At 39.8% G+C, this 25,961-nt stretch overlaps 1 protein-coding gene across 25 annotated transcripts in view; it reads right to left on the bottom strand.

The window, feature by feature from the left end:
- The window catches only part of ICA1 (islet cell autoantigen 1), a 157,548-nt gene that overhangs the window by 25,061 nt on the left and 106,526 nt on the right, over positions 1–25,961 (bottom strand). For 13 of the 25 annotated variants that reach the window (XM_032287107.1, XM_032287114.1, XM_032287104.1 and 10 more), the window contains 6 exons: positions 20,168–20,293; positions 18,470–18,568; positions 5,545–5,642; positions 3,427–3,479; positions 602–664; positions 460–501 (listed from right to left, as the gene is read on the bottom strand). In XM_032287107.1, the coding sequence (XP_032142998.1) occupies positions 460–501; positions 602–664; positions 3,427–3,479; positions 5,545–5,642; positions 18,470–18,568; positions 20,168–20,293 (481 nt within the window). Of the gene's footprint in view, positions 1–459; positions 502–601; positions 665–3,426; positions 3,480–3,652; positions 3,738–5,544; positions 5,643–18,469; positions 18,569–20,167; positions 20,294–25,961 lie in introns of all 25 variants that reach the window. The other 12 variants (XM_032287118.1, XM_032287117.1, XM_032287119.1 and 9 more) reach the window with 6 other exon arrangements.

The following is a 25,961-nucleotide window of genomic DNA, read 5'->3' as shown; positions in this document are numbered from 1 at the left end:
AGTGCCCCTTACACACATGATCTCCAATTCTGACAATAACCCACCAAGGCTGTTGCTATTGGTTCCATTTTACAAATGAGAACAACTCAGGCTTAGAGAGTTTAAGTATGAAGCAAATTGCTTAAAGCCATACAGGCCATTTATGTTAAAACCAGTTTTTAAATCCACATGTTTGATTCTGAAAGTCATGTTTTTTCTACTATAGCATGTGACCCCTGATATAACTTTTAGCTGTAGTAGTTTGAACATTATGAAATTCATTATACTAATGATGACAGACCACACATACTAGTTTGTGCGTGGGCATATTTAAGGTCATTTATAAAGACTGTCACCCAAAAAACTTTGCTTTGGAATGCAGAGCTATTAAAAAGATTCACATTACATTTTCTTACATGTAAAAGAGGAATTTTAAAAAATCAAACAAATCATAATCCCAAAGAAACACATAAATCTTACCACCTTCTTCAGGTTTCATGTCTAATAGTTCATCTATGGGTCCTTTAGAGAGGAGGAAAGAAAACAAAATGAGTCAGTTTCCTTTGGTGAGGAGTTTGAGTCAAATAATTAAAATTGAGTAGTTTTCCTTAATCTAGATTACCTGAGCATGCAGTATGTGTGGAGCTTTTGTCTAAGGCAGATAAAATACTTTTTCCATCTTCAGCTGTAATATAACATGTGCAACTGGTTACCAACAACTCGAAATGGTGTGCATGTTCATACACTGTTGCAGTGTAAGGTAAATGTACAGCTTCAGGAAGCAATGGGATCTAAAAAGTCACTCAGGCAGAAGTAGGGGCCCTCAGATTACATTGGACTCCTGCTACTGGCCCTCACAGAATACTGAATTAGTAGCACTGAATCTTTGCTTTGTTTGGTAGATAACCTGAAAATTACATGACATCAATCTAGTAATTCTCCTTCCATGGACAAGTGTATGACTTAAGTAATTGACTATTACTTGATGATGCTAATGAACTTCAGCCATATGGGGCTGGCTAAAATAAAAAGATTATTAAGTGAAAGAAGTCAACCTGAAAAGGCTACACATTGTATCATTCCAATTATATGACATTCTGGAAAAGACCCAACTATGAAGACAGTAAAAAGATCAGTGTTTGCCAAGGGTTTGAGGAGACGGAGGGATGAATAGGTGGAGCACAGTGGGGTTTCAGGGCAGTGAAACTGTTTTGTATGGTCCTGTAACGGTAGATACATACCCTTATACATTTATAATACCTACAGAATGTATAACACCAAGAGTGAACTCTAATGTAAACTAGGGACTTTTGGTGATATTGATGTCAATGTAGGTTTACTGACTATAACAAATATACCATCTGGTATAGGATGTTAATAGTGGGAAAGGCTAAGTATATGTTGGGAAAAGGGGTATATGGGAAATCTCTGTACTTTGAGCCCAATTTTGCTGTGAACCAAAAACTATTCTAAACAATAAAGTGTGTCTGTGTGTATGTGTTTGTGATAGAACAGCCTTAAAACTTGATTTGCTCATATGTTCATTAGCCTTCCTGCAGGTCCCAGAATAAAAGAAATATGATACATCATCACAATGGATTTTCTTCTGTGCATATATAAAACAAGATGATCGATATTTACAATCTCAAAATATGGAAATACCACAAGCAATTTTATGCACAAGGAAAGAGGGAAAATTTGATTCCCCTGCATTGTCACATATTGTATGAATATATAATTTATAGAGATTTATAACTTGCATACAAATATAATTAACTGCAGTTTATGTTTTTCCACAGAATCCATGTTTTCCTATCCAATTATCTTGACTCTGACAACATTAGTGATTCGTGCTGTGGGTACATTGAGGCTGGAGGGCTCAGATCCATACAGAGAGAAAGCTCTTCTGTGGCCAACGAGAGCAGGCCCAGCTGCTCCCTTTCTCCTTCTGCCCCTCACTCCCCTTCACACTCTGGAGCATGGTTTCTCTTTCTCCAGGTCCTCCCGGGCCCATAACCTTTGCTCAGGCTGTTTCTTCTGCTTTGATGAGTCTTGCCATGACACTTGGCTTGGCTAGTTCCCCGATCTCCTCAAAAAGTTGTGTCTTCCCCATCACACGTCCCAAAGCCCTGCACCTCTCCCTTGGAGCTCCCACCAAAGTTGGAGCTGCTGGATTACTTGTGTAACGATTAGATTGCCATCTGCTTCCCCTTTTGATGGTTAGCCCCATCCTGGAAGGGACTGACTATGTCTTATGCACCACTGTATGCCCAGAGCCCAGCACCATGCCTGGCACAGAGGCAACTCAATAAACATCTATTGAACAAATGAACAAGTGCATGAGTACTTGCAGTAAATGTGTACATGCATGAATGGATGACATGAAGCAAGCATTAGAGGCAAAAAAGTGAGCCTTTTGTTGTTGTTGTTGAAAGGCAGATAGGAGAAAAGCAACTAGGAGGAGAAGCAAGTGGGAGGAAGGGCAGAAGGAAGACAGAGGGAAGGAGAAGAATGGAGTAGAGGGGAAGTTCTAGAATCTGTTTTGCCTCCTCCTATCTTCCAGAAAGGTGCCATAGCAGAGGGCCAGGCAGGAAGAGGTGGCTATGTCCCCAGCGGGCCCAGGCTAAACAGTGTTGGGGTAATTTTAGTTCTCCTCATTAACACCTGTGAAACATTCCCCCGCATCTCCGAGGAGCCTAAGTGCCAGTGAAGTGCTTGGCATGGCTTCACATTGGTTCTACCACAATCTATCAAATCCTCTACCCCTCTGTGAGGTGAAGGACCAATGAAAAAACTGGCAGTAACAGCAGGAGACAGAAATAAATAGCTGAGGAGCCTGGACAGCACACTGTGCCACCTCTCAGTGCTCTGGCCCCTTCCCCTAACACATCAGGTTCAGCTCACCTGAGGGATCTGGGGTTGCTCAGCACTGGCAGGCTGAGGCATCAGCTGGCAGGGCAGAGTGAACAGTTCCCATCTGTTTCCAACATCGACAAACACCCTCCCCACACGTACTGCAAATCCATCTCTCCTCAGGTCGCAGCCTCATCTTAATAAAACTACAACTAGTCAGGGCCACAGCAGAAATCTTATAATCCGCTGTGAAAAGAAACAGTGATTTGCCAGTTCCCATTGTGGCTGCCCCTCTGAAGAGCTGCTGCTGACGCGACTGTGATGTGATTTTCTGGTTCACAATACACAGCTTCTCTCAGTAACCCTGTAGGGTTGACATCGTGGATATGTGAACATTTAGAACTGAGTCTACAGGAAGCCAATTAGCCTTTTCTCAGCTGAAAAAGAACAGGGCCTAGGAGGAGTTAGCCAAAAAGGAAAATGACTTTGAAAAAGAACAGGGCCCAGGAGGAGTTAGCCAAAAAGGAAAATGACTTTGCTGTTGAGCATTAAGTAATATTTCAGAAGCAATTCTAAATAAAAATGAAAACTTACTCTTAAAACTAGAGGATTCCTTGCGCTGGTTTTCTTCCTCTAATGAAATTAATCTTAAAATAAAAAAGAAGTTTAGTCATCAAGTTCTACCAATGTTCTATTTATGATACAGTCAGATTTTTCAGTACAATATTACTTCACTTATAACACAAATACATACACTACACACACACACACACACACACACACATACACAAAGAAGGATCAACGATGGATAGTCATTTACACGCCAATTTGCTGGCTTTGTTCCTTTCTGTAGCTCTTAATATCTGAATTTACTTCTATCACAAGGCAAATATTCTGTAAATATTTAGATGGGCGGTTAGATAAATAAGATAGATGCATATAGTTATCACCTTAAAAATAGCAAAAGTGGATAGTAAAAAAACTGTAAAAAATCCATCAGAATCTATTTCTTCTGATTCCTGGTGTTGGCGGAGAGGACACCTCCATAGGTTAGCTCGGCTACAGCGGCTGGACCACTCGCAAATCCAGGCTGACCATCTCCTACTCAGCTCTCACCACGTTTTTAAAGACAAAGACACATCGCTGCCCTGAGACTCACTCGCTGCCTCTGAACCTTCCTCCTAGCACCGTGATGCGCCTTCACCTGCTATTTCTAAACAAAATTCATGTTCAATGTTCATTGTCATTTTAAATAGTTACTGGGTTATACTTTTTGAGCTTTTAAAAGTGAAGCAATAAAGCATTTGAGAAATCTGAATTAATTAAAACAAATCAAGAAAATCCCAGGTAATCCCCTTCTAATTACAGGTGAATGCTTTATTTAGAGTGTATGAACTTATATGGTGAAAAGAAGGTGCAGGGACCCACTCCAGGCCTCACCTCTTACTACATAAGAGTATGTGGGCAGGCCCTTAACCTTCTGGAGCCTTTCTTCCGTCTTTTACACGATGAAAAAAATGCCAGCCTTGACGTCACCGAAGGTTGTCTTAAGATGGAGTTAACATAAATTACACACCTAGCGTTGTACATGGTTCATAGCACGTGCTCACCAAATGACAGCTAGCAATATTACCATCACCAGGAATGGGTTGAAATTGTTCACCACACAATAGCCAGTTTTACTATATTCAGATCACATTCTACAATCTGTCCTTCCGTGAAAACTTGTCTTCATTCTGCATCAAAAAAATGTATCTAGTACATATATGCTTTAAGATTTTAAAAGGCCAATATTGGCAGTAAATATTTCTGTGGGACAAAAAATAAATCTGAAAGTTTATTTAGAAATATAATAAAAATATAAGCCAGTTTTACCAGAAGATTGTCATCTAAACTTTTTGGTGTGTGGAAAGGAGTAGAGCAGAGAAGCAAAGCCATCTCTTGTTTTCCTAGCTCAGCCAGTTCAAAGATTAACTGCATTCCTGCAAACTACGACATCTCCATAGAAAATGATATATATTCACATTTAAACCTCCTTCTGGCTGTATGAGAATAGGAACCATGCACTACGTATGATGGAAATAGTTCATCTTGGTATTTAAAATGACAAGAGGCACCTTCTTTATAAAAGGGCATGAAATGGGGATGGAGCAGTCATTTCCCATACTCCAAGCTGTTCTCTGTTTCACAGAGAAGAGACAACCTGCGTGGTAGAAAACACAATGCCAATATCCAATACTTTCATATGATGATGCCTTAGTATGCGTGTGTCACCAGGGCAATTTCATAGGTAAACTCCTTCAATAAGAGAAAAGCTAGGGCATTTCCTATTTAGAAGAGCATCTAGTGTTGACAAAAGATAAGATAGGGTCCAGAAACCAGAGAAAGTGCAAAGCTCAGGCTCAGGCCACAGGCAGAGAGCCAGGGAGTGCTGGGGACATTTGCCCTGTCTTGCTCCAGTCAGCTCCTCACAAGTGCGCCCTTCTAAGTGCCCTAGAAAGGGATCTCTTACTGGGATACATGAGTCATGACGTAGCAGGGATGTGTGTTAAAGGGGTTTGGCTGGAATGCTAATACATCTACGCTGAGAAGTGAGGAAGTAAGACAACGAGTCTGCATCTGAGGCCCAGCCAGGCTCGGTCAGTGAGAACCATGTCACTCTCACCTGTGGGAAGAAAGATGCAAAGGGGGAAAAAAAAAACCGTGACTTACTGATTCGGCTCCTGCATAGCTATGTCTGTACTTTCCTGCTGGGTGATTTTCTTCTTCTCTTCTTTCTCAACTAATTTTTTCATAGGGTCTTGTAAGCTCTTGATCACAAGCCATAGAAAAATGAAAAAAATAAAAACAAATAAAAAAGAAGAGGAAATAGAGACAAAAAGAAAAGAAAGGTTATCAATAAAAAATTCAACGGCCACTGGTCCCAGCAACCAAACTTCGAATTACAGGTATTGGGAGGTGACCTTGAACCAATCAGCTGGATAGAAATGAAATTTTATATGGCAAACAACAATGTTCTCAACCCATCCAAGAAATACTAGCATATATAGCAGAGCTGATTCGCCACTAGATTTATGTTTTCTCTTTTGTGATAAGTTATTCAAACATGGCCTTTTGGCTATTGCTAATTTTATTTTTCAACTTCAACATGAAGTTAAGATAAACGTTCTATTCTGTTTGCAGCCCACACACTGACAAAATAGAAGCTCCTCCCACCTCCACCAAAGATGAGACAATTTCATTTTATTTTTAATTTTATTTGCTATTTTGTAATCTAAAACCCATTTAAAAAAATAACAGAAAACAAAACCTTTTCTTAAAAAGAACAAAAATAGTGGCTTAACATAATCTGACAACCTAACTCCCACAAGTAGACAGAGCAGGTGCATCCAAATCTTTGTAGATTAAAGTGGGTGAGAGTCTTTTTTTGGCATATCATTTGTTGGAGTTACTGTTTTCAAGGTTTATTAAATATTTAAAGTTTTTTTTTTTTTTAGAGCAAGTGCCCAGAAACTGCATACCAGTGACAATGACCCTGAAAGAAAAAGCAAAACGTTTCTAGAGCTGAATAATGAGTTATACAAAAAGATTTCTATTTCTGGTCCTAATTAAAATACAAACCTACAAATACAAAAGAAACATCTCAGGATAATTATCCTTCTTGTATTCTCAGAACTACTAAAATCCGAGTCATGAGCCTTGGGCCTGCCCTTCTCCTGCCTCTCCTTCACTTGTCTGACACACAGGAGGCAATCAGGTTTCACGGCGGACTCTGATTGATTAGTAATGGCTGACTGGAGGGCCAGTGAAGATAGTTCTAAGGCTGCGTCTCGGCAGAGCAGACCTGTGATTGATTTTGGTGTCTGCCATGGACACCAGATGGATACTGCCAGCTCTTTTCTCTCCCTTCAAAGAGTAATTTTCCTAAAATACCCACGCCATCGTGTTATCCTTCTTTTCAAGAATCTTACTTCTTGAGAAGAAGGAACAGTGTATTTATTTGTTATAAAAACTTCCTAATTTCTTTCCACTTCTAACATCAACCTCTCTGCCCAATTTTGAAGATCTTCTAAAATGTGACCCTATCCTAACTTCCCCGACTGGCTTCCTGCCATCCCCCAAACATGAGCTTTCTTTCAATTAGGATGGTCTCCTCACAGTCTCCCATGTGCTAGTTTCTTCCTTCCTATCTGTGTTCATTCTGCTTCTTTATCCTAAAATGCTCTATTTGTCTACCCTCATTAATCCCGTGCATGTATCTTCAAAGCCAGATCAATCCCCAGTATTTTCTATAAAGCTTCACTAAGCATGCCAGATTCAGGACAGTCTTTCCATACCCAAAGCGCATTTCCATTTTATTAATATTGGATCATATTTATCCTGTATTATGTTTTGTCTCTTTTAAATATTTCCTAAATTAGAAACATAATAGAACCACATGCAGCAAGTATGATAAAGTAAAAATTACTTATAATTCCATATCCTTAAAATGATTATTTTCATATATTTTCTGTTGTTTTTATACTCACACTACTTGTATAATTGGAATTACTGTATAAATATGCATATTTTATATACATATACATATATATTTATATATATAGAGAGAGACAGATGTTCTTTTACACAATATAACTTGTGTAGATATTTCACAATTTTAAAAAAGCTTATTAGACTGGAGAATATAAAAAGACTTTATATACCTTAAACATTTAATATTAAAACAGAAATATAAAAGTGTGCATTCCTTCTAATGTAGGACCCAGGTGTTCTCTGAGTATATGTATCCTGATTGGAGTTCTGAAGCATTTTCTTGCATAAAGCACATTCGTAAGGCACTGACATCATTTTGAATTTCTGGACATTCAGATTAGTTCATTCAGTTAACAAACAGTTTTTGAGCACTACCCAATGCCAGGTGCTATTTGGGGTGCTTTGGATATGCCGGTGAACACAACAGATAAAATTATTAGCTAGCGATGGGTTTAGGCAGATAATTAAAACAGAGGGACAGAAAGTGATTGGGTTATTACTCCAGTAAGCAGGATATCTTCTCTTGGAAGTGACATTTCAACTGAGAGCTAAATGACAAGAAGGAGCCAGCCCTGTGCAGCTCAGGGAGAAGAGAGAGCTCTGCGTCAATGGCTCAAAGGTAGGAATAGCTTGGCTTGTCTGAGGAACAAAAAGAATGCCACTGGGGCTGCCATATAGTTGGCAAGGGTACAAGTCTCATGAGATTGGGATAAAGAGGTCAGCAGGGATCACATGGGGAGAACATTCCTTTACCCAGGTTCATCAATATTTAACATTTTGCCCCATTTTGTTCCACCATCATCGTTTTCTCTTTCTGTCTCCCTAATGCATGACAACTAAATGCAATACATGATCTTGGCTGCAGCAGGCACTGGAGGGAAAGTGACACAAAGGGCAGTGTCAGGACAAATGAGACAACTGGAGTATGGACTGCAGTCTGGGTGTCCTTGATTTTTTTATATGCTCCAAACTTCTAGTAAAACCCAGTGTGTGTGTGTGTGGGTGTGTGGGTGCGCGCGCGTGTGTGTTTTAGTATATGTGCAGCCAGAAGGAGTTCATTAGATGTCAAGGATGTATTCTTTTCAATCTATCTGCCAACTACAGCATTTAATTCATGTACACACACACACACTCACACGACTTTCAGTAGTTTTATTCCCTGACAAAATGGTCCAACTCTGGTCAAAGTGAAGGCACGAATATTTTCAGCCAAGGTTCTGATGGCTCCCAAGACTCACTTTTAAATTCTGTGACACTTGTCCAGGCCTCCTGGTTTGCTCAATTATCTTCTCATTGTGTTTCCCTTTTATCAATCAACGCTAGGCAGGGCCAGGACATGTCTGCTCTCAGCCGGCTGTGTCTAGCTGCCACAGTGCTTGCCTAAACCCCTGAGATGCCCTTGACAGCTCCACGGTTATCATCCTTTCTGTCTCCAGCCTGACCTCCCTCATAACCACACTTGAGCAGCTCTCAGACAATCCTTTTGTAATGTAAACCACTCACTCCTTCTTTTCAACCCTTCCCCTGTTGGCCCATTAGCAGGGACTCAATAGTTGGCTCCCTGTCACCACAATCACAGTTAAGTCACTATTGTGCTTCTCCCATCAGAATGGCTATAGTTCCAGCTGCTATTTTAAATTATTATTAATAATTCCTGTGGCAATTGCTCCTCTCTTCCTACTATTACCATTATTCCTGTAATGATTTGGTTGTTGCAGCTCAAGAAAGGTACTAAATATGTACTTGTTGATTGATAAATGCATGTACACAAGGTTACACTAAAAAATACCACAGCTCCTTAGCTAGGAAATTCAAAGGCTCAGGGGAGTAATTTGAAAAGGTTTATAGAACCACGAGCAAAACTAAAACTGAGCACATGGGCTTCTTTATTAAATATTAGAATTTTGAACCAAGAGGAACCTTGTGTGTACACACACACACACACACACACACACAACCAGCTTAACTGAGATATAATTTAAGATAAAATTCAACCATTTTTAGAATTCACCATACTATTCAATGGTTTGTAGTACACAGCAAGTAGCTCTTCGAAAAATGTCATTTTGTATAATGTTGATGAGAAAAAAAAATGGATTTCCTGGCCCAGGGCTACTGTCAGGGTGGAGTTTACACATTCTGCCCAAGTCTGAGTGGGTTTTCTCCTGACTCCACTCCAGCTTCCTCCCATATCCCAAAGCCACACAAGTCAGGTGAATGTATGATTCTACATGGTCCCAGTGTGGGTGAGTGTGGAGGTGTGTGTTGGTGTGCCTTGCTACGGGGTAGTGGTCCTTTCTAGGACTGGTTCCCATCCTGTGCCCTGAGCTGCTGGGATGCTGGGATAGCCTCCCGCCATCCACACCCTGAACTGGAATAAGCAGGTTGGAAAATGAACAAATGAATAAATAAAACTAATCATAAAAATTATTCAAATATATAATCATGCAAAGGCATACAATAAACAATGTGACCGAAAAGCACCCAGTGAGCCCACTGTATTTGTGTTGTGATTTAACTGCAAGGTGGTAGGAGGCACCTTAGAATTTTCGCTTCGCCAACGCTTATTCCTTAATTTAACCCACTACCACTCTGAGTCCCCATCATTCACTGATCCACCAAAAATTGGGTAAAGAATTATCTCACTTTTAAAAAAAAACTTTCTTAAATGTACATACAATTTAGATTTATTTCAATGTTTAATATCAGAAGTGTTTTGATCTTTATTTAGAAGTTTGGTGATGTTTTTGTGACTATAAATTGTCTTAAGAACTTAACTCTTGCTTGTATAATTAGCCTATGGTAAAATTGATTTCATTACACATTGTTTTGCTTAAAGTTGCAGTTTCCCAAGAACGGACTGATGACACTAAGTGAGGACTTACTGTATTCACAGAGTTGTACAACCTTCGCCACAATCAATTTCAGGACATTTTCAAGGGACATCACCAAGACAGAATTTTTAGACCAAACTAAGCTAAATACTCTTCGATACAGCAAGGAAAACACCAATAACACATAGGGAAATTGTTTCTTACAAAAGATGGTATACACTGAAGCTATAAAGAGGCTAAGGGGAACATTAAAAGATCATGGAGGAAAAATCATAATCCCCTTCATCTCCCCAAATTAGTTCCTGGGTGTGACTGTCAGATACAGGATATTCTATAGACTGCTCTCTCTGAGGTTTGATCACAGGGGCTCAACTAGGGGTAGAAGATAGAGGTAAATTCTTCAAATTATTTTGAAGTCCACAACTCAGCTGAAATGCTTAACCGTATAGAATGTGTAAAACTCAGGAGTGACAATATTTTCTGTGTGACATGAACACCTGCTCAGGCAAAATGAGTCTAAGAGGCTTATGTATAGATGAGGCAGCCATCAGATGAACTATTATTTCCAATTACTGGCTGATGGGAGCCACATTTTAATCCATGTCCAGAAATGAGAATTCCAAAAACATTCTGTTTCTAAACCCGAAACTTACTCAGTCTTTCATCAAAATTGCTCATGAAAATTAATGTGTATTAACAGCACACAGAGTCATACAAGACTGAAAGGTTCTTTGCGGAGGAAAGAATGTTTTTAGACTAAGTAACTTTTCTCTGTTAAGGCTGCACTAACATGCTAATAATTTCCATCAATGCTTAATTGGTTTCAGGAAGCACATACACAGTATATAAGATCAGTGTGACAGAGGAAACGTGCAGGCCGAGCTTGCAAAAGTGTCTTAGAAAGGAAACAGCTTAATATAATAATGGGAGTTACTACTTCCTGTATTAGGAAAATAAAAGCAACAACAACATTCATCTGAATGAATGCAAAACTACTTAGCAAAATAAATTTCAGACATGAGGCCAGGAGCCAGCTCTAATAACCTAAATTTAATGTTTAACTTTAACAACTGAGTACGTAGTATCTTCTCTAATCTTTAATTATGACATCTAATTTTCTTATGCTACTTTCTGTTAATTAAAATATACACATATGAAGGTGCCAAATAATTGTCCATAAAATAAAAGTGTTCAAAATAGTGGGGCATGGTTAAAAAGTGCTGAACTCAGTTGGACGTCTGTATATGTGTGTTTATACAATTAGAAGTACATGAGAATAAAAGCAGAGGCCACAGTGATGTGTATGGGCCACATAATTCATGGACATCTAGCACAGACAGACTCTTGCCCTCACTATGCATTTCCAAACTTATAACGACACTATATAAGAAACACTATTACTCTATAACTAGAAGTAATCTTGAATTGTAATGTAGAACAAAAAAGTAAAATTAGAGAAAAATAATCACAATCATAAACAAGATAGATAGCATTCTTCTATAAAATAAGATGGAAAATTGATAATGAGAAGGCACCATACTGTCCTGGAAAAAAATGGACTTTGGAGATGGATCACACAGTGCTGTGATATGGACATGACCTCCACTCCTTGGAGGTGTTGGTTTACCCATGAGGACAATGGAGGTAATGATGAGTATTTGTTTTGTGACATGAAGATGAACTGAGAGGATGCTTCTACATGGTACCAAGCTCACACCAAGCACTCAAAACTTGCTTTCTTACCAGTGACTTTAAAGTTCTAAAGGGAATTAGATGTCTTAAGTGTTTCTCCTATGGTAGGTACTGTGCTCCATGTTTTCTACATCTCACTTAATCCTCACAAAACCCAGATAAACCTTGTATTCCTGCTTTCCTGACAGGAAAATGGGGACTGAGAGATGAACTGACTTGCTTCAGGCCATTTGGCTATTAACAGGTAGACGCAATATTTGAATCTGGATGTTAAACATTCTACAATTAGTTAAGAAATGGTATTAAATACCCAGGCCAGCATATGGGGACCTTCCCCTTCAATATGAGGTGCTGGGGAGACCAAGAGGACTTCTTTCCAAACTCTAAAAGAAGAGCCATGCATTCCCAGGTATCTGAAGTACTGACATATAAAGCACGCTTTTTTGCCTACAAGCAAACACTTCAAAGTGCTATTTTAAATTGAAAGTTTGCAGCTATATTTTTTAAAGGTGGCACTTCTGCTTTCTCCTCCTCCCTTCCTGCCCTGTGGCCAGAAGTGCCTGGGGAAGCAGTGCATGGCCCTGCTGGGGAAGGCAGGCGCATCCCCGTTTCCAGTCTTCTGCACAATGGGCATGCAGGCCCAGGCAAACGACCAGACCTTTCTGAGTTTGTTTCCTCATTTGAAACAGGCAAACAAGAATAAGTACATCCAATATTCCAAGGTTATTTTGAGGGTTAACAGAAGTATATTCACTTCCTCTATGTCAGTGCTGAATGTAGCAGTATTATTAATTATAATCCCAACCTGGCACACTGTGTGACAAATTCTCCTAGACATGATTTCACCTCACCCTTAGGAGAGTGTTTGGCCCAGACAACCTATCCACACAATACTAATATTTTTTCCTTTCCCCTAAGGGAGGAGATAGGGAACGAGAGAGGTGGGGGATGGAGAAGCAACATGCTGTTGTGAAGGCCTGAGCTACCAGCTGCCTGGGAGAACGAGTGCCAGTTGCCATCGGGCCTGGATGAACAAATGGCAAGCCACACTCTGGCTCGTCCCCCTCAGATTTCAGTGGTGGCCTTGGTCAGTCCCTCCACTCCCTCCTTTCTTGGTGACCTGGATGCATCCCAATTTGCTGTTTCCAGTGATCTGGCCTGGAGCAGCTTGGGAATAAAACAGCCTTGCTAAATACCGGGTAAAGTAATGACACTGAGAGAAAACTTGAAAGCTGAAAAGGATATCCTGGATGCTCGCCATGCGTAATTGCCTTGTTGGGACTGGTAACTAAAATAGCATTGCAGGGATATTTACCCAATTTTCATAAAAACTATTATGGCTTTATTTTCAAAGCAAGTAACTACAGAGCCATGTGGCCTGTTGGTAAATGTTCCAGTGATTAACTGAGAAATGTGGAGGTGGGTGGAAGAAGGCTGTGAGGCATATGAATTTGAGAAAAACAAAATTTAGAAAAGGATGTTTTTTGAATTTTCAAAGCTAAAAGCGTTCTGGTCTCTAGAATGATGTTCCATCTAACAGTGCTAAGACCTACACCCTTAGAGAGAAAGGAGGAAACATGGGCACATCTGTTTCAAAGGTTATTTTTGAACATGCTCAGAGTTATGTTTTCAAATTCAGGTTTCCTTAGCATTAAAATATTGGCACAGATCAACAGCAAGTTGTAAAGCCAAATTACATTTTTTAGAATTAGCCCTGTTGCAGAGATGGGAGGCCCTACTGCCTTTCCTGCCTGCAGGCCTGCCCAGCCGTCTTCTATCCCTGGTGGGAATTCTGTGAGCCCAGACCAAGGTCTGGAAAGCCGAAGGACAGGTTTGGGAATTGAGCTGCCAGAGTGTCTGTGAAAGCCAGGGAGGGAGTGGGTTGGGTTACCCTGGGGTGAGATCTGGCCAGACCTCCTGTCCCATTGCCTTTCATAGCCTCACTTGTGAAACTCACATAAAACTGACAATCTAGGATGAAAATGGAGAGTAATAAAGTAACTTAACCTAGAAACCTCAAAAAACTCTCCTGTAGTGATGCTCTGAATGGCTGTCTTCTAGATCTACTATAGAATTCATAATAAGTACATCCTACTGGAGCCTTTACCATGACTGTTATCCTGACCACTGACACCACCATCTCAACAACCGCCACAACCATTACCGTCATCCTTACCACCACCACCACTACTTACCTCTTTCACCACTGCTACTACCATCACTTCCTCCTCCACCACCACCACCATTATCTCCTTCATCACCACTACCCCCACCACTACCACCAGCACCTCTCCCACCACCATCACCTCCTCCATCACCACCACCACCATTATCTCCTTCATCACCACCACCATCATCACTACCACCAGCACCTCTTCCACCATCACCTATCACCACTACCACCATCTCCTCCATCACCGCTACCACCACTGCCCCCTTCACCAATGCCATTGCCATCACTTTCACCTTTTTTGTCACCACCGCTGCCATCACTGGCACCACTAATACAAACACGGCCACAACTATCACAACCACTCTCACCTCTCTCATTACCACACCATGCAGCTGAAAAGTGGCAGAGCCAGATCTAAAGCCAGGTCTGGCTGGCTCCAGAGCTTGCGCTTTTACACACTGTGTTTTTATCACAGAACCAGAGAAAATGAAGAGCAAGGCAAAAAAAAAAAAAAAACAAAAAACAAAAAACTGGCTTTCCTTCCAAAAACACTGGAATGAGAGATCTCACAGGAATCCACTTTACTACTGGTCATTTTCATTAAATACAGGCACTCTGATCTCCTTAAAAATACAAATGCAGGAGGAATTGGCCCTGGATCAGTGTGTCCACTGCTGCGAGGGGCCCAATGCTCACTGAAACACCCAACTTAACCTGCTGCCAGCATGCCAGATAGACAGGAAATGATCACTGATATAAATATATGTCAGATCTTCCAAGGAAAAGCCACTTTACTTATGAGGGTTTTTTTCCCCCTTTGATAATGTCTGCTCTGGATCTGAGAAGAAATGTGCAAGTAAATGACATCTTAGAAAGACGAAGCAAAGACAACCACATCTGAGTGTTGGTAATTTAAGACAGGGTACTGCTCTCATAACAAGACAGAATTTCATGTAGTATTTTAAAATGCCATAAACTCTTAGTCTAAGTTACTTTCTCTAGAAAAGTGACCATGTTTTCAAGATCTGGCAAGTAACATTCCATTCCTAGCCCCATGACTCAATTTCTACCATGTGAAAGATAGTCCCAGATGATTTAGTATCAACATAAAATAAATATATTAATTACAATTCATGCAATATATATATATATATATATATGTAGTAACATTTCATGAATTGATCAATGTTTGTTGTTTGAAAATACAAGATCAGGGAATTGCTTTTGTCATTGGAAACCACTTAGAAGATAGTTCCTCTGCTTTACATTTGAGCTGTTATAATGATAAGATTAAAAATTTTTAAATATTAAATTTCAAAGCTAAATTATCCATAAAGTTAAAATGCTACAAAAATCTATTTATTATAAGAAAATTAAAATGATGAAGGAATCTGTCAGTAAAAGTAGAATCAACATAATTATGTTAGGCTTGGGTAAAAAAAGCAATATTTGTTGTCACATAAAACATTAAAACAAAATATTACAAAATGTCACAATAGTCACTTGTATATTTTTCAAGTATGAGGTGAAGACTCAATTCATCTTTATAACAAAATTATTTTGTAAAAGAGTGATAACTCTATTTCTTAGAGAAAGATTAAGTAGAAGTAAAACTGTACTTCTTGGGGCACGAGTTCTGTCTCTGTAATTCTGTAGCAAAAAAATGTGTCCCTCCAAACAGGATGCACTGAGTGCTTAACACATTAATTATCATCCTTCATCAAGCATAAAACTAACAGTCAGGAAATACAGCTGCAATGGCACAATTACCAACACACTCAGAATACACCCCGAAGCAAAGAAAACAAATGGCTTGCTTTTCATTAACAGAGCTTGGCAACCCTCTCCAAAGACAATGTTTTCTTTCCAGTCAGAGTCCCAAAAGGCATTTCAGGGGCTATTTGCTTAGGTAAACCCACAGAATAAATTAATCACGGAAATATTTACTTAAATTTCAAAATAGCCATTGTCAATATACAGTGCTATTCAAAAGAAAATTATATATATTAATAGATGACTGGACAAAATACAAATCTTATAAACATAGGACATGGATTAAAAATACTGGTGCAAGAGGGATGGGAAGACAAACAATATCCGTGTATTTTACTGTGATACATAAAGTATTAATGGTTTTCATCTTCATGTTTTCTGGCATATAAAACAATATGCAATGTACTTATATCTATGTAATAGTGAGTTGTGTCATAACAGGATTCCATTGTGTCATATTTGAGTCCACGTTAAAAAAAATATTAGGTTGGTGCAAAAGTAATTGTGGTTTTTGCCACTAAAAGTAATGGAAAACCCTGTAATTACTTTTACATCAGCCTAATAATTATCCATCAGCTTGAGTTTCTAATATATGTCATCACTGAAAGCCTAGATGAACAGCATTCCAGAGAGGTAACAAAAGAAAAAAAGTACAGTTTATTTGGTTGGTTTCTGAACATTTATTCTTAATATTACCATAACATCATTATACCTTAACAGATGTATTACTCCTACTAAGATTATATTACAATTTAGCCATGAACTATTACTTAAACCATAATTTAAGGAAGGCTCTGGGGATGTAAAAGCTAACAGATAGTTATCTGCCCAAAATATTTGTAAGTAGTCCTGAACCACTGCTGTCAAACTTTCACTAAATTCTCTGCCCAAAAATGCTCTAACATAATCAGCTTGATCCTCTCTGCAGGATAAATGTTGTGGCAAAAATTAAGGAGCCATATTTTCCTCAGCACAGGAGGTCAGGGATACACACATGGGTTCTTCCATGCTTGTGGCACAACTTCAATTTCATGAATTCACATTGTACTTTATATGCAATTAACTCATACCTAAAGTTTCTCTGAATTATATTTGGAGTAGGCATCATTTCATCTTCCAACTGGCTGATGTACGTAATGTACAGTTGTCTTGTAAAAGACAGATAACCTTTGAAATGATATATAAAATAAAATCCAATGCACATTGATGCTCTAAACCCTAAAAGTCTCTGCCTTATCAAAGAGTAATCCATGGGATTTTGCTCAGGCCTGTGTAAGAATTGTGAATAGTGTGAGTTATACTTTTAATCTATCTGCCTTGGTCAGGATGCCTGTTTCTGAAGGTGCTGAAAACAGCAGCAAATCAGAGAAGATGCAGCCACTACCAACAACGGTAACATTGCCACGGTAACATTGCCAGTGTGAAAGGAAAGGCTGGGGGCACACTGTGTACAAAACATTTAGCTGGACAAAAGAGGGTACATAAGAAATAAAAGATCCCTCCCCTGAAGTGCTTATAGTTGACAGAGCAAAACAGCGCACACTCTGAATGCATTCACCATGCAACATGCCAGCTAGTGCCAATGAATGGGCGGGCAGCCAGCTGGGAGGGGATAATGAAGAACAAACTCTCTGGCCAGGTGTCCTGTCTGGGCCAGGTCAGGTGCAGCACAAGGTCAGTGGACTTTCTTGGCTTCCTCTTGGAAGCTTCGTTTTAAGGACCAGGGTCTTAAAGCATTTTTGGTACTTGTATAGATGCAATGACATTATACACATCTCAAAATCAAAAAAGAGAAAAAAGTGATTTAAGGCAAAGAAAATTGTGTTTTAAAGTTTTGATGGCTTGTCAAGCAAGGTGATAAAACACATACAAATTGCTTGAACAATTAAGAGCAAGGCATGTTCGAGGTGAACTTTAGCTGGTTCATGCCTCACTTTTTTCTTTCAAAGATATGATTTGGCAATCAAGTATCCATTGTTCTTTCATCATTCTTAAAATCCTTTGCAACCAAAATCACTTCTTTATGTCAATATGCATTAATCCTTTGTAACCACTAGAGAGAAAACAACCCATGTGCAGATCCAATACTGAGGATCAGACACTATGCATGTATCTCTTCTGAGATGAAAAATCATTGAGTTTAATACTGCTTTTTCAATTAGAAACTATTGCTATAGTCTTACAGAAAAATTCGATTTTATGTTGCACAGTACTCTCAGAATAAAATGATACATTTCAGAAGTAAGTGAGGAAAGGAAGATATTTTCTCAAGTGAGGATATTTGAATAAATAATTAAAAGTAACTGAGTTTATGGGACTTAGACAATCTCCCCTTTAGCATGCCAAACAAGTATTTTAAAGGAGCAGGACCAATCATTAGACTCAAACTCACCACAATTCATCTCCCAGTAACATGTATCTGAAGGTTCAATTTGTGCTTTTTGGATCGCAGTGGATTATCATTATATGAATCCTGATACAGTAAAAAAAAAAGACTTTGCTGGAGGCATAGTTCTCTCTTTGGCATTTTGAGTCCAGAAATAATGATGCTTTCTGCAATGGACTTTGCTTGTGATATAAACAAAACTTTACTTCTCTCAAGATTTTCTAGTGGTCCCTCTAGCTTTCATACCTTTAAAGTAGTAAATTCATATGGTTGATAACCTTTGAAGCTCTCATGGATGGCTGCCATAGTGTGAGAAGTTTTCTCCCAGAAATGAAGCAGAGTGGTCTGCAGAGAAAGACAGTAAAGCTATTACTGTTTTGAATGCCTAGTCTCAGACCCCAGGGAAGTGTGACTCTCTGTAGCTTTTAAGATTCTCTAAACATGATTCTAACTCATTCTCATGTTTCCCATTATGCCCCCATTTACTCTGTATTTCAGCCAAACTAAATGCCTCCCTATTTCCTCAAATACTGCCTCCCAGATCTTATGCTGCTGCTATCACCTGGGACCTTCTCCTCTCCATTCTCTTTGTTTCATCTGATCCATCCCCCAAAACCCAGGGCAAATCATTAATAATCTACTGTTTCAATCCCTCAGCTGATTCCATTTCTCCTTCTTCAAGCTGTCATTGGCTTTCTTAGAGCTTATTTTACTTAGCACACCCTTCTCTGTCCTAGAGGTATAGAAAAATAGACTTCACTATCTCCAAATTCTTCCTAAACTTTGAGCTCTTTGAAGACAAGGAAGCTGGTCTTAATATTTTTTGTTGTTGTTTGTTTTGAGATGGAGTCTCACTGTGTCGCCCAGGATGAAGTGCAGATCTCAGCTCATTTTGCCTCCCAGGTTCAAGTGATTCTCCTGCCTCAGCCTCCCGAGTAGCTGGGACTACAGGCACCTGCCACCACACCCAACTAATTTTTGTATTTTTTTAGTAGAGACGGGTTTCACCGTGTTGGCCAGGCTGGTCTTGAACTCCTGACCTTAAGTGATCTGCCCACCTCCACCTCCCAAAGTGCTAGGATTACAGGTGAGAGACATCGCACCCAGCCCTGGTCTTTATTGTTATATTCCCTACAACATCCAGCATCCTGCATCCTCCCTCAGTTGGTGCTCAGTAGCATTGTTGACGGACAGTGTTATACAGAAGGAACTCAGAGACTAACAGGGGAGACAAAAACACATGCATTGAATACTAACAAGAAGATGTGCCATGAGACGGATAGACACTATGCTAAGTGAGTTCAGAGGAGGCTTACTGAAAGAGAGCACATTCTGTCTGATACATTAAAAAGAATGGAATTTGGAAAGGCATGGATAGAAGAGAAAGGCACTCCAGGTAGAAGGGACCCCTGAAGTAAATGTAAGGAAGTGGGAAATTATGGTACATACAGGGAATAGCTACTATTTGGTTTGATTAAACTGTAGGACCCTAGAAGGCAGAGATGTGGGAAGTGAAATTATGGAAAGGCATTCAGAGCTTCACAATGTCCAAACCATACTTTTAGCTCAAACACCATTTTTTTTTTTTTTTTTTTGAGACAGAATCTCGCTCTGTCGCCATCCTGGAGTGCAGTGGCACAATCTGGGCTCACTGCAACCTCCGCCTCCTGGGTTCAAGCAATTCTCCTGTCTCAGCCTCCCAAGTAGCTGGGATTACAGGCGTGTGCCAGCATGCCCAGCTAATTTTTGTATTTTTAGTAGGGACGGGGTTTCACCATGTTGGCCAGGATGGTCTCAATCTCTTGACCTTGTGATCCGCCCGCCTCGGCCTCCCAAAGTGCTGGGATTACAGGCGTGAGCCACCGCGCCCAGCTCAAACACCATTTTCATATTATTTAAACCTCATGGCAATCTTGGTTCATTGCAACAACATCACTTTGTTACCTGGTATGTTGCTAGCATGTGAGATAAGAGATTGCATCTGCTTGCTCCAAGAAGATCCACTTTTTGACACACATCCATCTTCAATTTATCAAAGTTTTTTTTTGCAAGGCGCACTTGTGTTTGTACCTATGAAAATAAAGAGGGATTTCTGAATCACTCCAACCCTTAAGTAGCTAAAATTTTCAGGTGAGATGAAACCAACAGCAGGACTTTTCTCTTTCATATATGAAAACACTTTTGAAAATTTCAAGTGGGAAGATGCTATAACATCCATTCTTTGCCTCCAAAGGGCCCAAATGAAAGTATTGCACACTATGATTTTATAGCAGACTTGCCATCCTAATTCTATTTCTCTTAGTCTGATGTTAAAATTCCTTTCTTCTCAAGACATTCACAAGCTGACCATGGTTGAGAGAAGACGGGAGACAAGCAGGGTGGTGAGGAAACCATCTTTGCTCCATTGTTTTCCTACAGTCTTTGGAAGCTGAGCTCCTGTATACCCTTCACTCAGCTACCCCTAATGTTAACATCTTATAGAACATGCCACATTTGTTAAAACAAAGAGATGTACATTGATACTATCCTATTTACTAACCTACAGATTTTATTTGTATTTCACCAGTTTTTCCACTACTGTCCTTTTTCTGCTCCAGGATCCAATCTAAGATCTCATATGAGGGAATTTTGACACAGCCTAAAAAAACTATTCCCAGGGATGAAACGTTTTACTATTGAGTAATGTATATTAGCAATCCTCCATCGATCCTTGAACCATACAGTAATTCAGGAATGGAGTAAAGGTCAGGGAAAAATTCAGAAATGTCTATTTTACACACTATTTCATAACAAAATAGAAAGTTTTACAACTGGATACAGCTGCACTGAAAATTGTGAAGTCAAGGCTGGGCACAGTGGCTCACGCCTATAGTCCCAGCAGTTTAGGAGGCTGAGGTGGGTGGATCACTTGATCTCAGGAGTTTGAGACCAGCCTGGGCAAAATGGTGAAACCCTGTCTCTACAACAACAACAAAGGCGTGGGGGTACATGCCTCTAGTCCCAGCTAGTAGGGAGGCTGAGGTGGGAGAATCACTTGAGCCTGGGAAGTGGAAGTCGCAGTGAGCTGAGATTGTGCCACTGCACTCCAGCCTGAATGAGAGTGAGAGCCTGTCTCATAAAAACAAACAAATAAACAACAATAACAAAACCAAAAAATGAAACAAAATATGAAGTCAAAATTTCGCCTTCCTTCAATCTGAAGTGTCAACACATCATATTTTGGTTAAAGAAAACCAGCCAATTTTTCAAAAACCACTTTTTATATGATTGACAGATAAAAAGCTGTACATATTCAATGTATTCAGTGTGATGAGTTCAAATATTAATTTATCTCATATCATCCTAAAGTTATAGATACTAGATAGGTTACTGAGAGTTGGAAGTAACACTGATGTATTAACAATAACTCTTTCATCACGGGCTATCAGGAGGGCATGGACAACGTCTACCTTGTTTATAATGCTATCACCTGGCAACCTGGTGCAAAGCAGGTACTGAATACATATTTGTTGTCTGAATAAAGAAATTTTTCAGGCCATTGCAAAAGGTGAGGTATTTGAATTCATTTTAAAGTATAACCTTTAAAGTAGTTTAAGAAGTGATTTTATTTTTTAATAAAAATAAATATGTAGACTATTTTATACAAAATACATTAACTTTTTACTACTAATATGAACATATTCGCAACTTAGAAAATTATTGGATGTTATATAATAATACTAAATCTAACAGTGAATACACTTTACTTATCACATGCCAGCATCATTCTATTTTGGCTACTGTTATTACTGTCTCTCACTGATGAGGATTGAGAGACTTCATCAAGGCAAGTTACTCACGGGCAGGGCTGGCATTCTAAATTAGCCGGCCTGACTCCAAAGCCATGCTATTCTGCCTCCCAAGCAACTTACACTACTCACTGGACAATCAAAAAGCTCAGAATTATGATTCTACCCAGAAATACAAGTTTTCCCTGAAGGACTCTATGGAATTGGAAAATAATGAGGCAGTACATTGAACACCACACTGATAGAATTAATATCCTGTATGAATAGAATCTTGTGTCTATAGCTATGTCAAAACTGTCCTAAGAATTCTTCTGTATTCTTGGTCTACCGAGTTGGGAAGATCAAAGAACAGTAGTCATCCAGTTCCTTTCAAACTGACCATACCATGAGCTGGGTGGTCTCCACTGTAGAGCAAAGAGCCAGTAGTAAAAATTACTTGGGAGCTCTGACTATAAAAAGAGTCTAGGATGAGTGTTAGTGATTTCCTGTCTTCCTTTGAGAGGAATAGGAAGATGGAAAAGAGAAAATCTGATTTCTGGAGGGGAGAAGTGGGGGAGTCTGGAGGGGAAGATGTTTCACTGTAGATCCCTGTGTTGGTCATCAGTTGCTCTGGCCAGGAAGGCCACCTCAACTGGGGTCCTGAAAGGCATCTGTCTCCAGTCTTTTCCTTCAAAGGGGAAGACAATACACATGGGAGTGGGAGCTGTCAAGTATGCCCTCATTCAACATGTATTTACTGAGTGCCTGTCATGTGTCAGGACCAATGCTAGGAACTGGGGTTTCTGTAAAGCTGTAAAGGAATGAGACATATAACAGGTAGTCGATAAAAATTTATAGATGAATGCATATAAACATAAAGACTCCCTAATCTCTTAAGGAGGAGAGACAAGTTAGCCACTACATTATAACAGAATGGGGAAATTATGAACATAGAACTAAGAGTGAGGAACAGAGAGCAGCATAGACAAGGAAATGATTAATGCTGGTGTTGGAACAGGGTGGGGGTGGGGTTGTAGGATGATGGCATTAAAGCCCTAACTAATGGCCTCCCTGTATCCTCATTCTTTGCCCTGTAACTTTGTAGTGTCCTCCTACTCTGACTCTGAGCTCAGCCATGTGACTTGCATTAGTCAATGGGATGTTAACAAATGTAATGAAACTGCAGGCTTGATAAAACAATGCTAGCCTGTTTCCACTTTCTCTCTTGCTTCTTTGAGATGGCCCTGAGAATATGCCTGTGCTGACCCGCTGGAGGGGGTGAGAAGCATATGCATGCAAGAGACATGAGGAGGAGAGACCAGTTGTCCCAGCAGATCAGCCTTTGACCAGCTGACTCTGAGGCATATGAGGGAGCCCAGCCATTATCAGCAGAGCACCTCCCTGCCCACAGCTGACCACAGACACAAGTGAGCCCACAAAGACAGACATGGCCCTGCTTACCATAGCCTTGTGAGTGTGAGAAATGCTTATTGTTTTAAGTCATTGAGTGTTATGGTTGCTTATTTCACAGCCTTATTGTGGTCACAGACAACTGATATAAACTATAAGGAAACAGACAATGAGGGCTTCTGAAATGAGGGGATACATATATGAGAGGGGTCTTAGGCATGACTGGGAGGTACAAAGTAAATATAAGGTATCCGTTAGGCTGGCCTACTTACATGGAACTTCTAGATTTTCTAATGAAACGCAAATTAACTTTTTCTGCAGGGGTGTGAATTTTGCTTTTTCCTTTACATTAATATAAACGGTTACTCATAGATTCTCTTATATCCTAGGAGAAAACTTAATTTCACTTGCTTGTAACACAAAGCTCATGAATTAGTGTAGTTTGAAATATGTCCTAATTTAATTTTGTTTGAATTTTGTAAGGTAATTTTAGAAATCTAGAAGACAACTTCAACAGTTGACCCAATGATTCTGAAAGGCCATATGCTTTGTGTGTCAACAATGATTATTAAAATACTTAATGCACTGCTGAGTTTCCAAATGCTGAGCTCTTTCCCTGCCAAAGAAGGAGGATGCTACACTGCTGGACGTTTTGAATACAGCAAAGTTCATTTAATATTTTGTGCTCCATGTCTGCTCTAGAAAACACATTTCCAGCCTGAAGCCTGAGGTCAAAACACCAAGGACATAGCTAAGCATAGGCTGCCATCAAAAGTCTAATTTCATATGCCTCCAGATGCACTTAAGTGAAAAATGTTTTTATTATTATTCCTCTCAATCCTAGGTAAGTTATGTTCTATTACATAAATATCTTGAGGAACACCTGTGATTTTCAAGGCCGTTTAATATTTTCTTCACTCAAATAAATGTACCCTTTGTTTATTTCTTAGCTTTATTTCTGTTACCCTACCTCTCTTTTCTTATTCTCCAAGTTCTAGGAAATGGCATTTTATTTTATTTATTTTATTTTATTTTATTTTTGAGATGGAGTCTCATTCTGTTCCCCAGGCTGGAGTGCAATGGCATGATCTTGGCTCACTGCAACCTTTGCCTCTGGGATTCAAGCAATTCTCTGCCTCAGCCTCCCGAGTAGCTGGGATTACAGGCACCTGCCACCATGCCTGGCTAATTCTGTATTTTTTAGTAGAAACAGAGTTTTACCATCTTGGCCAGGCTGGTCTTGAACTCCTGACGTTGTGACCCACCCGCCTCAGCCTCCCAAAGTGTTGGGATTACAGGCATGAGCCACCTCACCAGACCTATTTATTTATTTGTTTTGAGATGGAGTCTTGTTCTGTCACCTAGGATGAAGTGCAGTGGTGTGATCTTGGCTCACTGCAACCTCTGCCTCCTGGGTTCAAGCAATTCTCCTGCCTCAGCATCCCTAGTAGCTGGAATTACAGATGTGTACCACCATGCCCGGCTAGTTTTTGTATTTTCAGAAGAGACAGGTTTCACCATATTGGCCAGGCTAGTCTCGAACTCCTGACCTCAAGTGATCCACCCACCTTCCTTGGCCTCCCAAGTGCTGGGATTACAGGTGTGAGCCAATGCACCTGGCCTAATAGCCATGTATTTGAGACCCTCCTCTTTCTGAGTTCTGTCTTCCTTAGGCCACAGTAATTCAGTTTACCAGAAAAAGGAGCAATGACTTGACTGCCAAACATCAGAGCACTTCTCCATACTTATTCCTCCTAACCTGAAATTCTTTTAGTCCCAAGTTGAAAAACGCATGGTGAAACTATTGAACTTAGCCCCAAGTTGAACAACGCATGGTGAAGCTATTTATCCTTTTAGTTCAATTTGGCTTTTCTATCCAGTGGAAAGGTCTTTATATTACTCTACAACCAGTAATTTGAGAGTAGTTTTGTATTTTTCTAAGAGTTTTATTATCTTTATAAACAAACTAAAACAAAATTCTACTCTTATTTTTATATCTTCTTATAGGAGATGGCTCTGCCCTTAAATTCATTCATTCAGCAAATACTGAGTATCTTCTACATGCTGATAGCAGTCGGCACAAATGGAACTGATAGTCCAGTGGATATTTTTCATATCGGTGAAGGCGTAACTACAAACTGAGTGAGGTGCTCAGAAGGAGAGCCACACAGTCCCTCAAGAATGATTGACCAAGGAAACTGACCCAGAGGATGTCCTCCAATGACATGGTGCTCAACCTCTACTCTGAAGGACGAGCATGATTAAATATGAAAGCAGGGAGAGATGTCCAGGGGAGGGAAAAGTGTTTGCAAGGGTCTTAGGGTGGAGGACAATAAGGCAGGTCCTAGAACTGAGAGTAGGTCAGTGTTGCTGGGTTGCTGAGAACAAGCAGGAGCATGGTATGAGAGGAGGCAGATAGGTGAGTTGGGGCACACCCTCAAGTGGCGCCTTATTGGTGTGCTCAGGATTTAATTTTTATCCTGGAATAGCAGAAAAACATTGGAGGCTTTTAAGCAAGGAAGAGACAGGATCCTATTTTCAGTTTGAAAGATTACTCACCA

Source organism: Sapajus apella, unplaced genomic scaffold, assembly GCF_009761245.1.
Source record: "Sapajus apella isolate SASKATOON/1434 unplaced genomic scaffold, GSC_monkey_1.0 scaffold19, whole genome shotgun sequence".
NCBI lineage: Eukaryota > Metazoa > Chordata > Mammalia > Primates > Cebidae > Sapajus > Sapajus apella.
The sequence above is the reverse complement of the archived record's forward strand: the minus strand, read 5'-3'. Positions and strand labels throughout refer to the sequence as shown.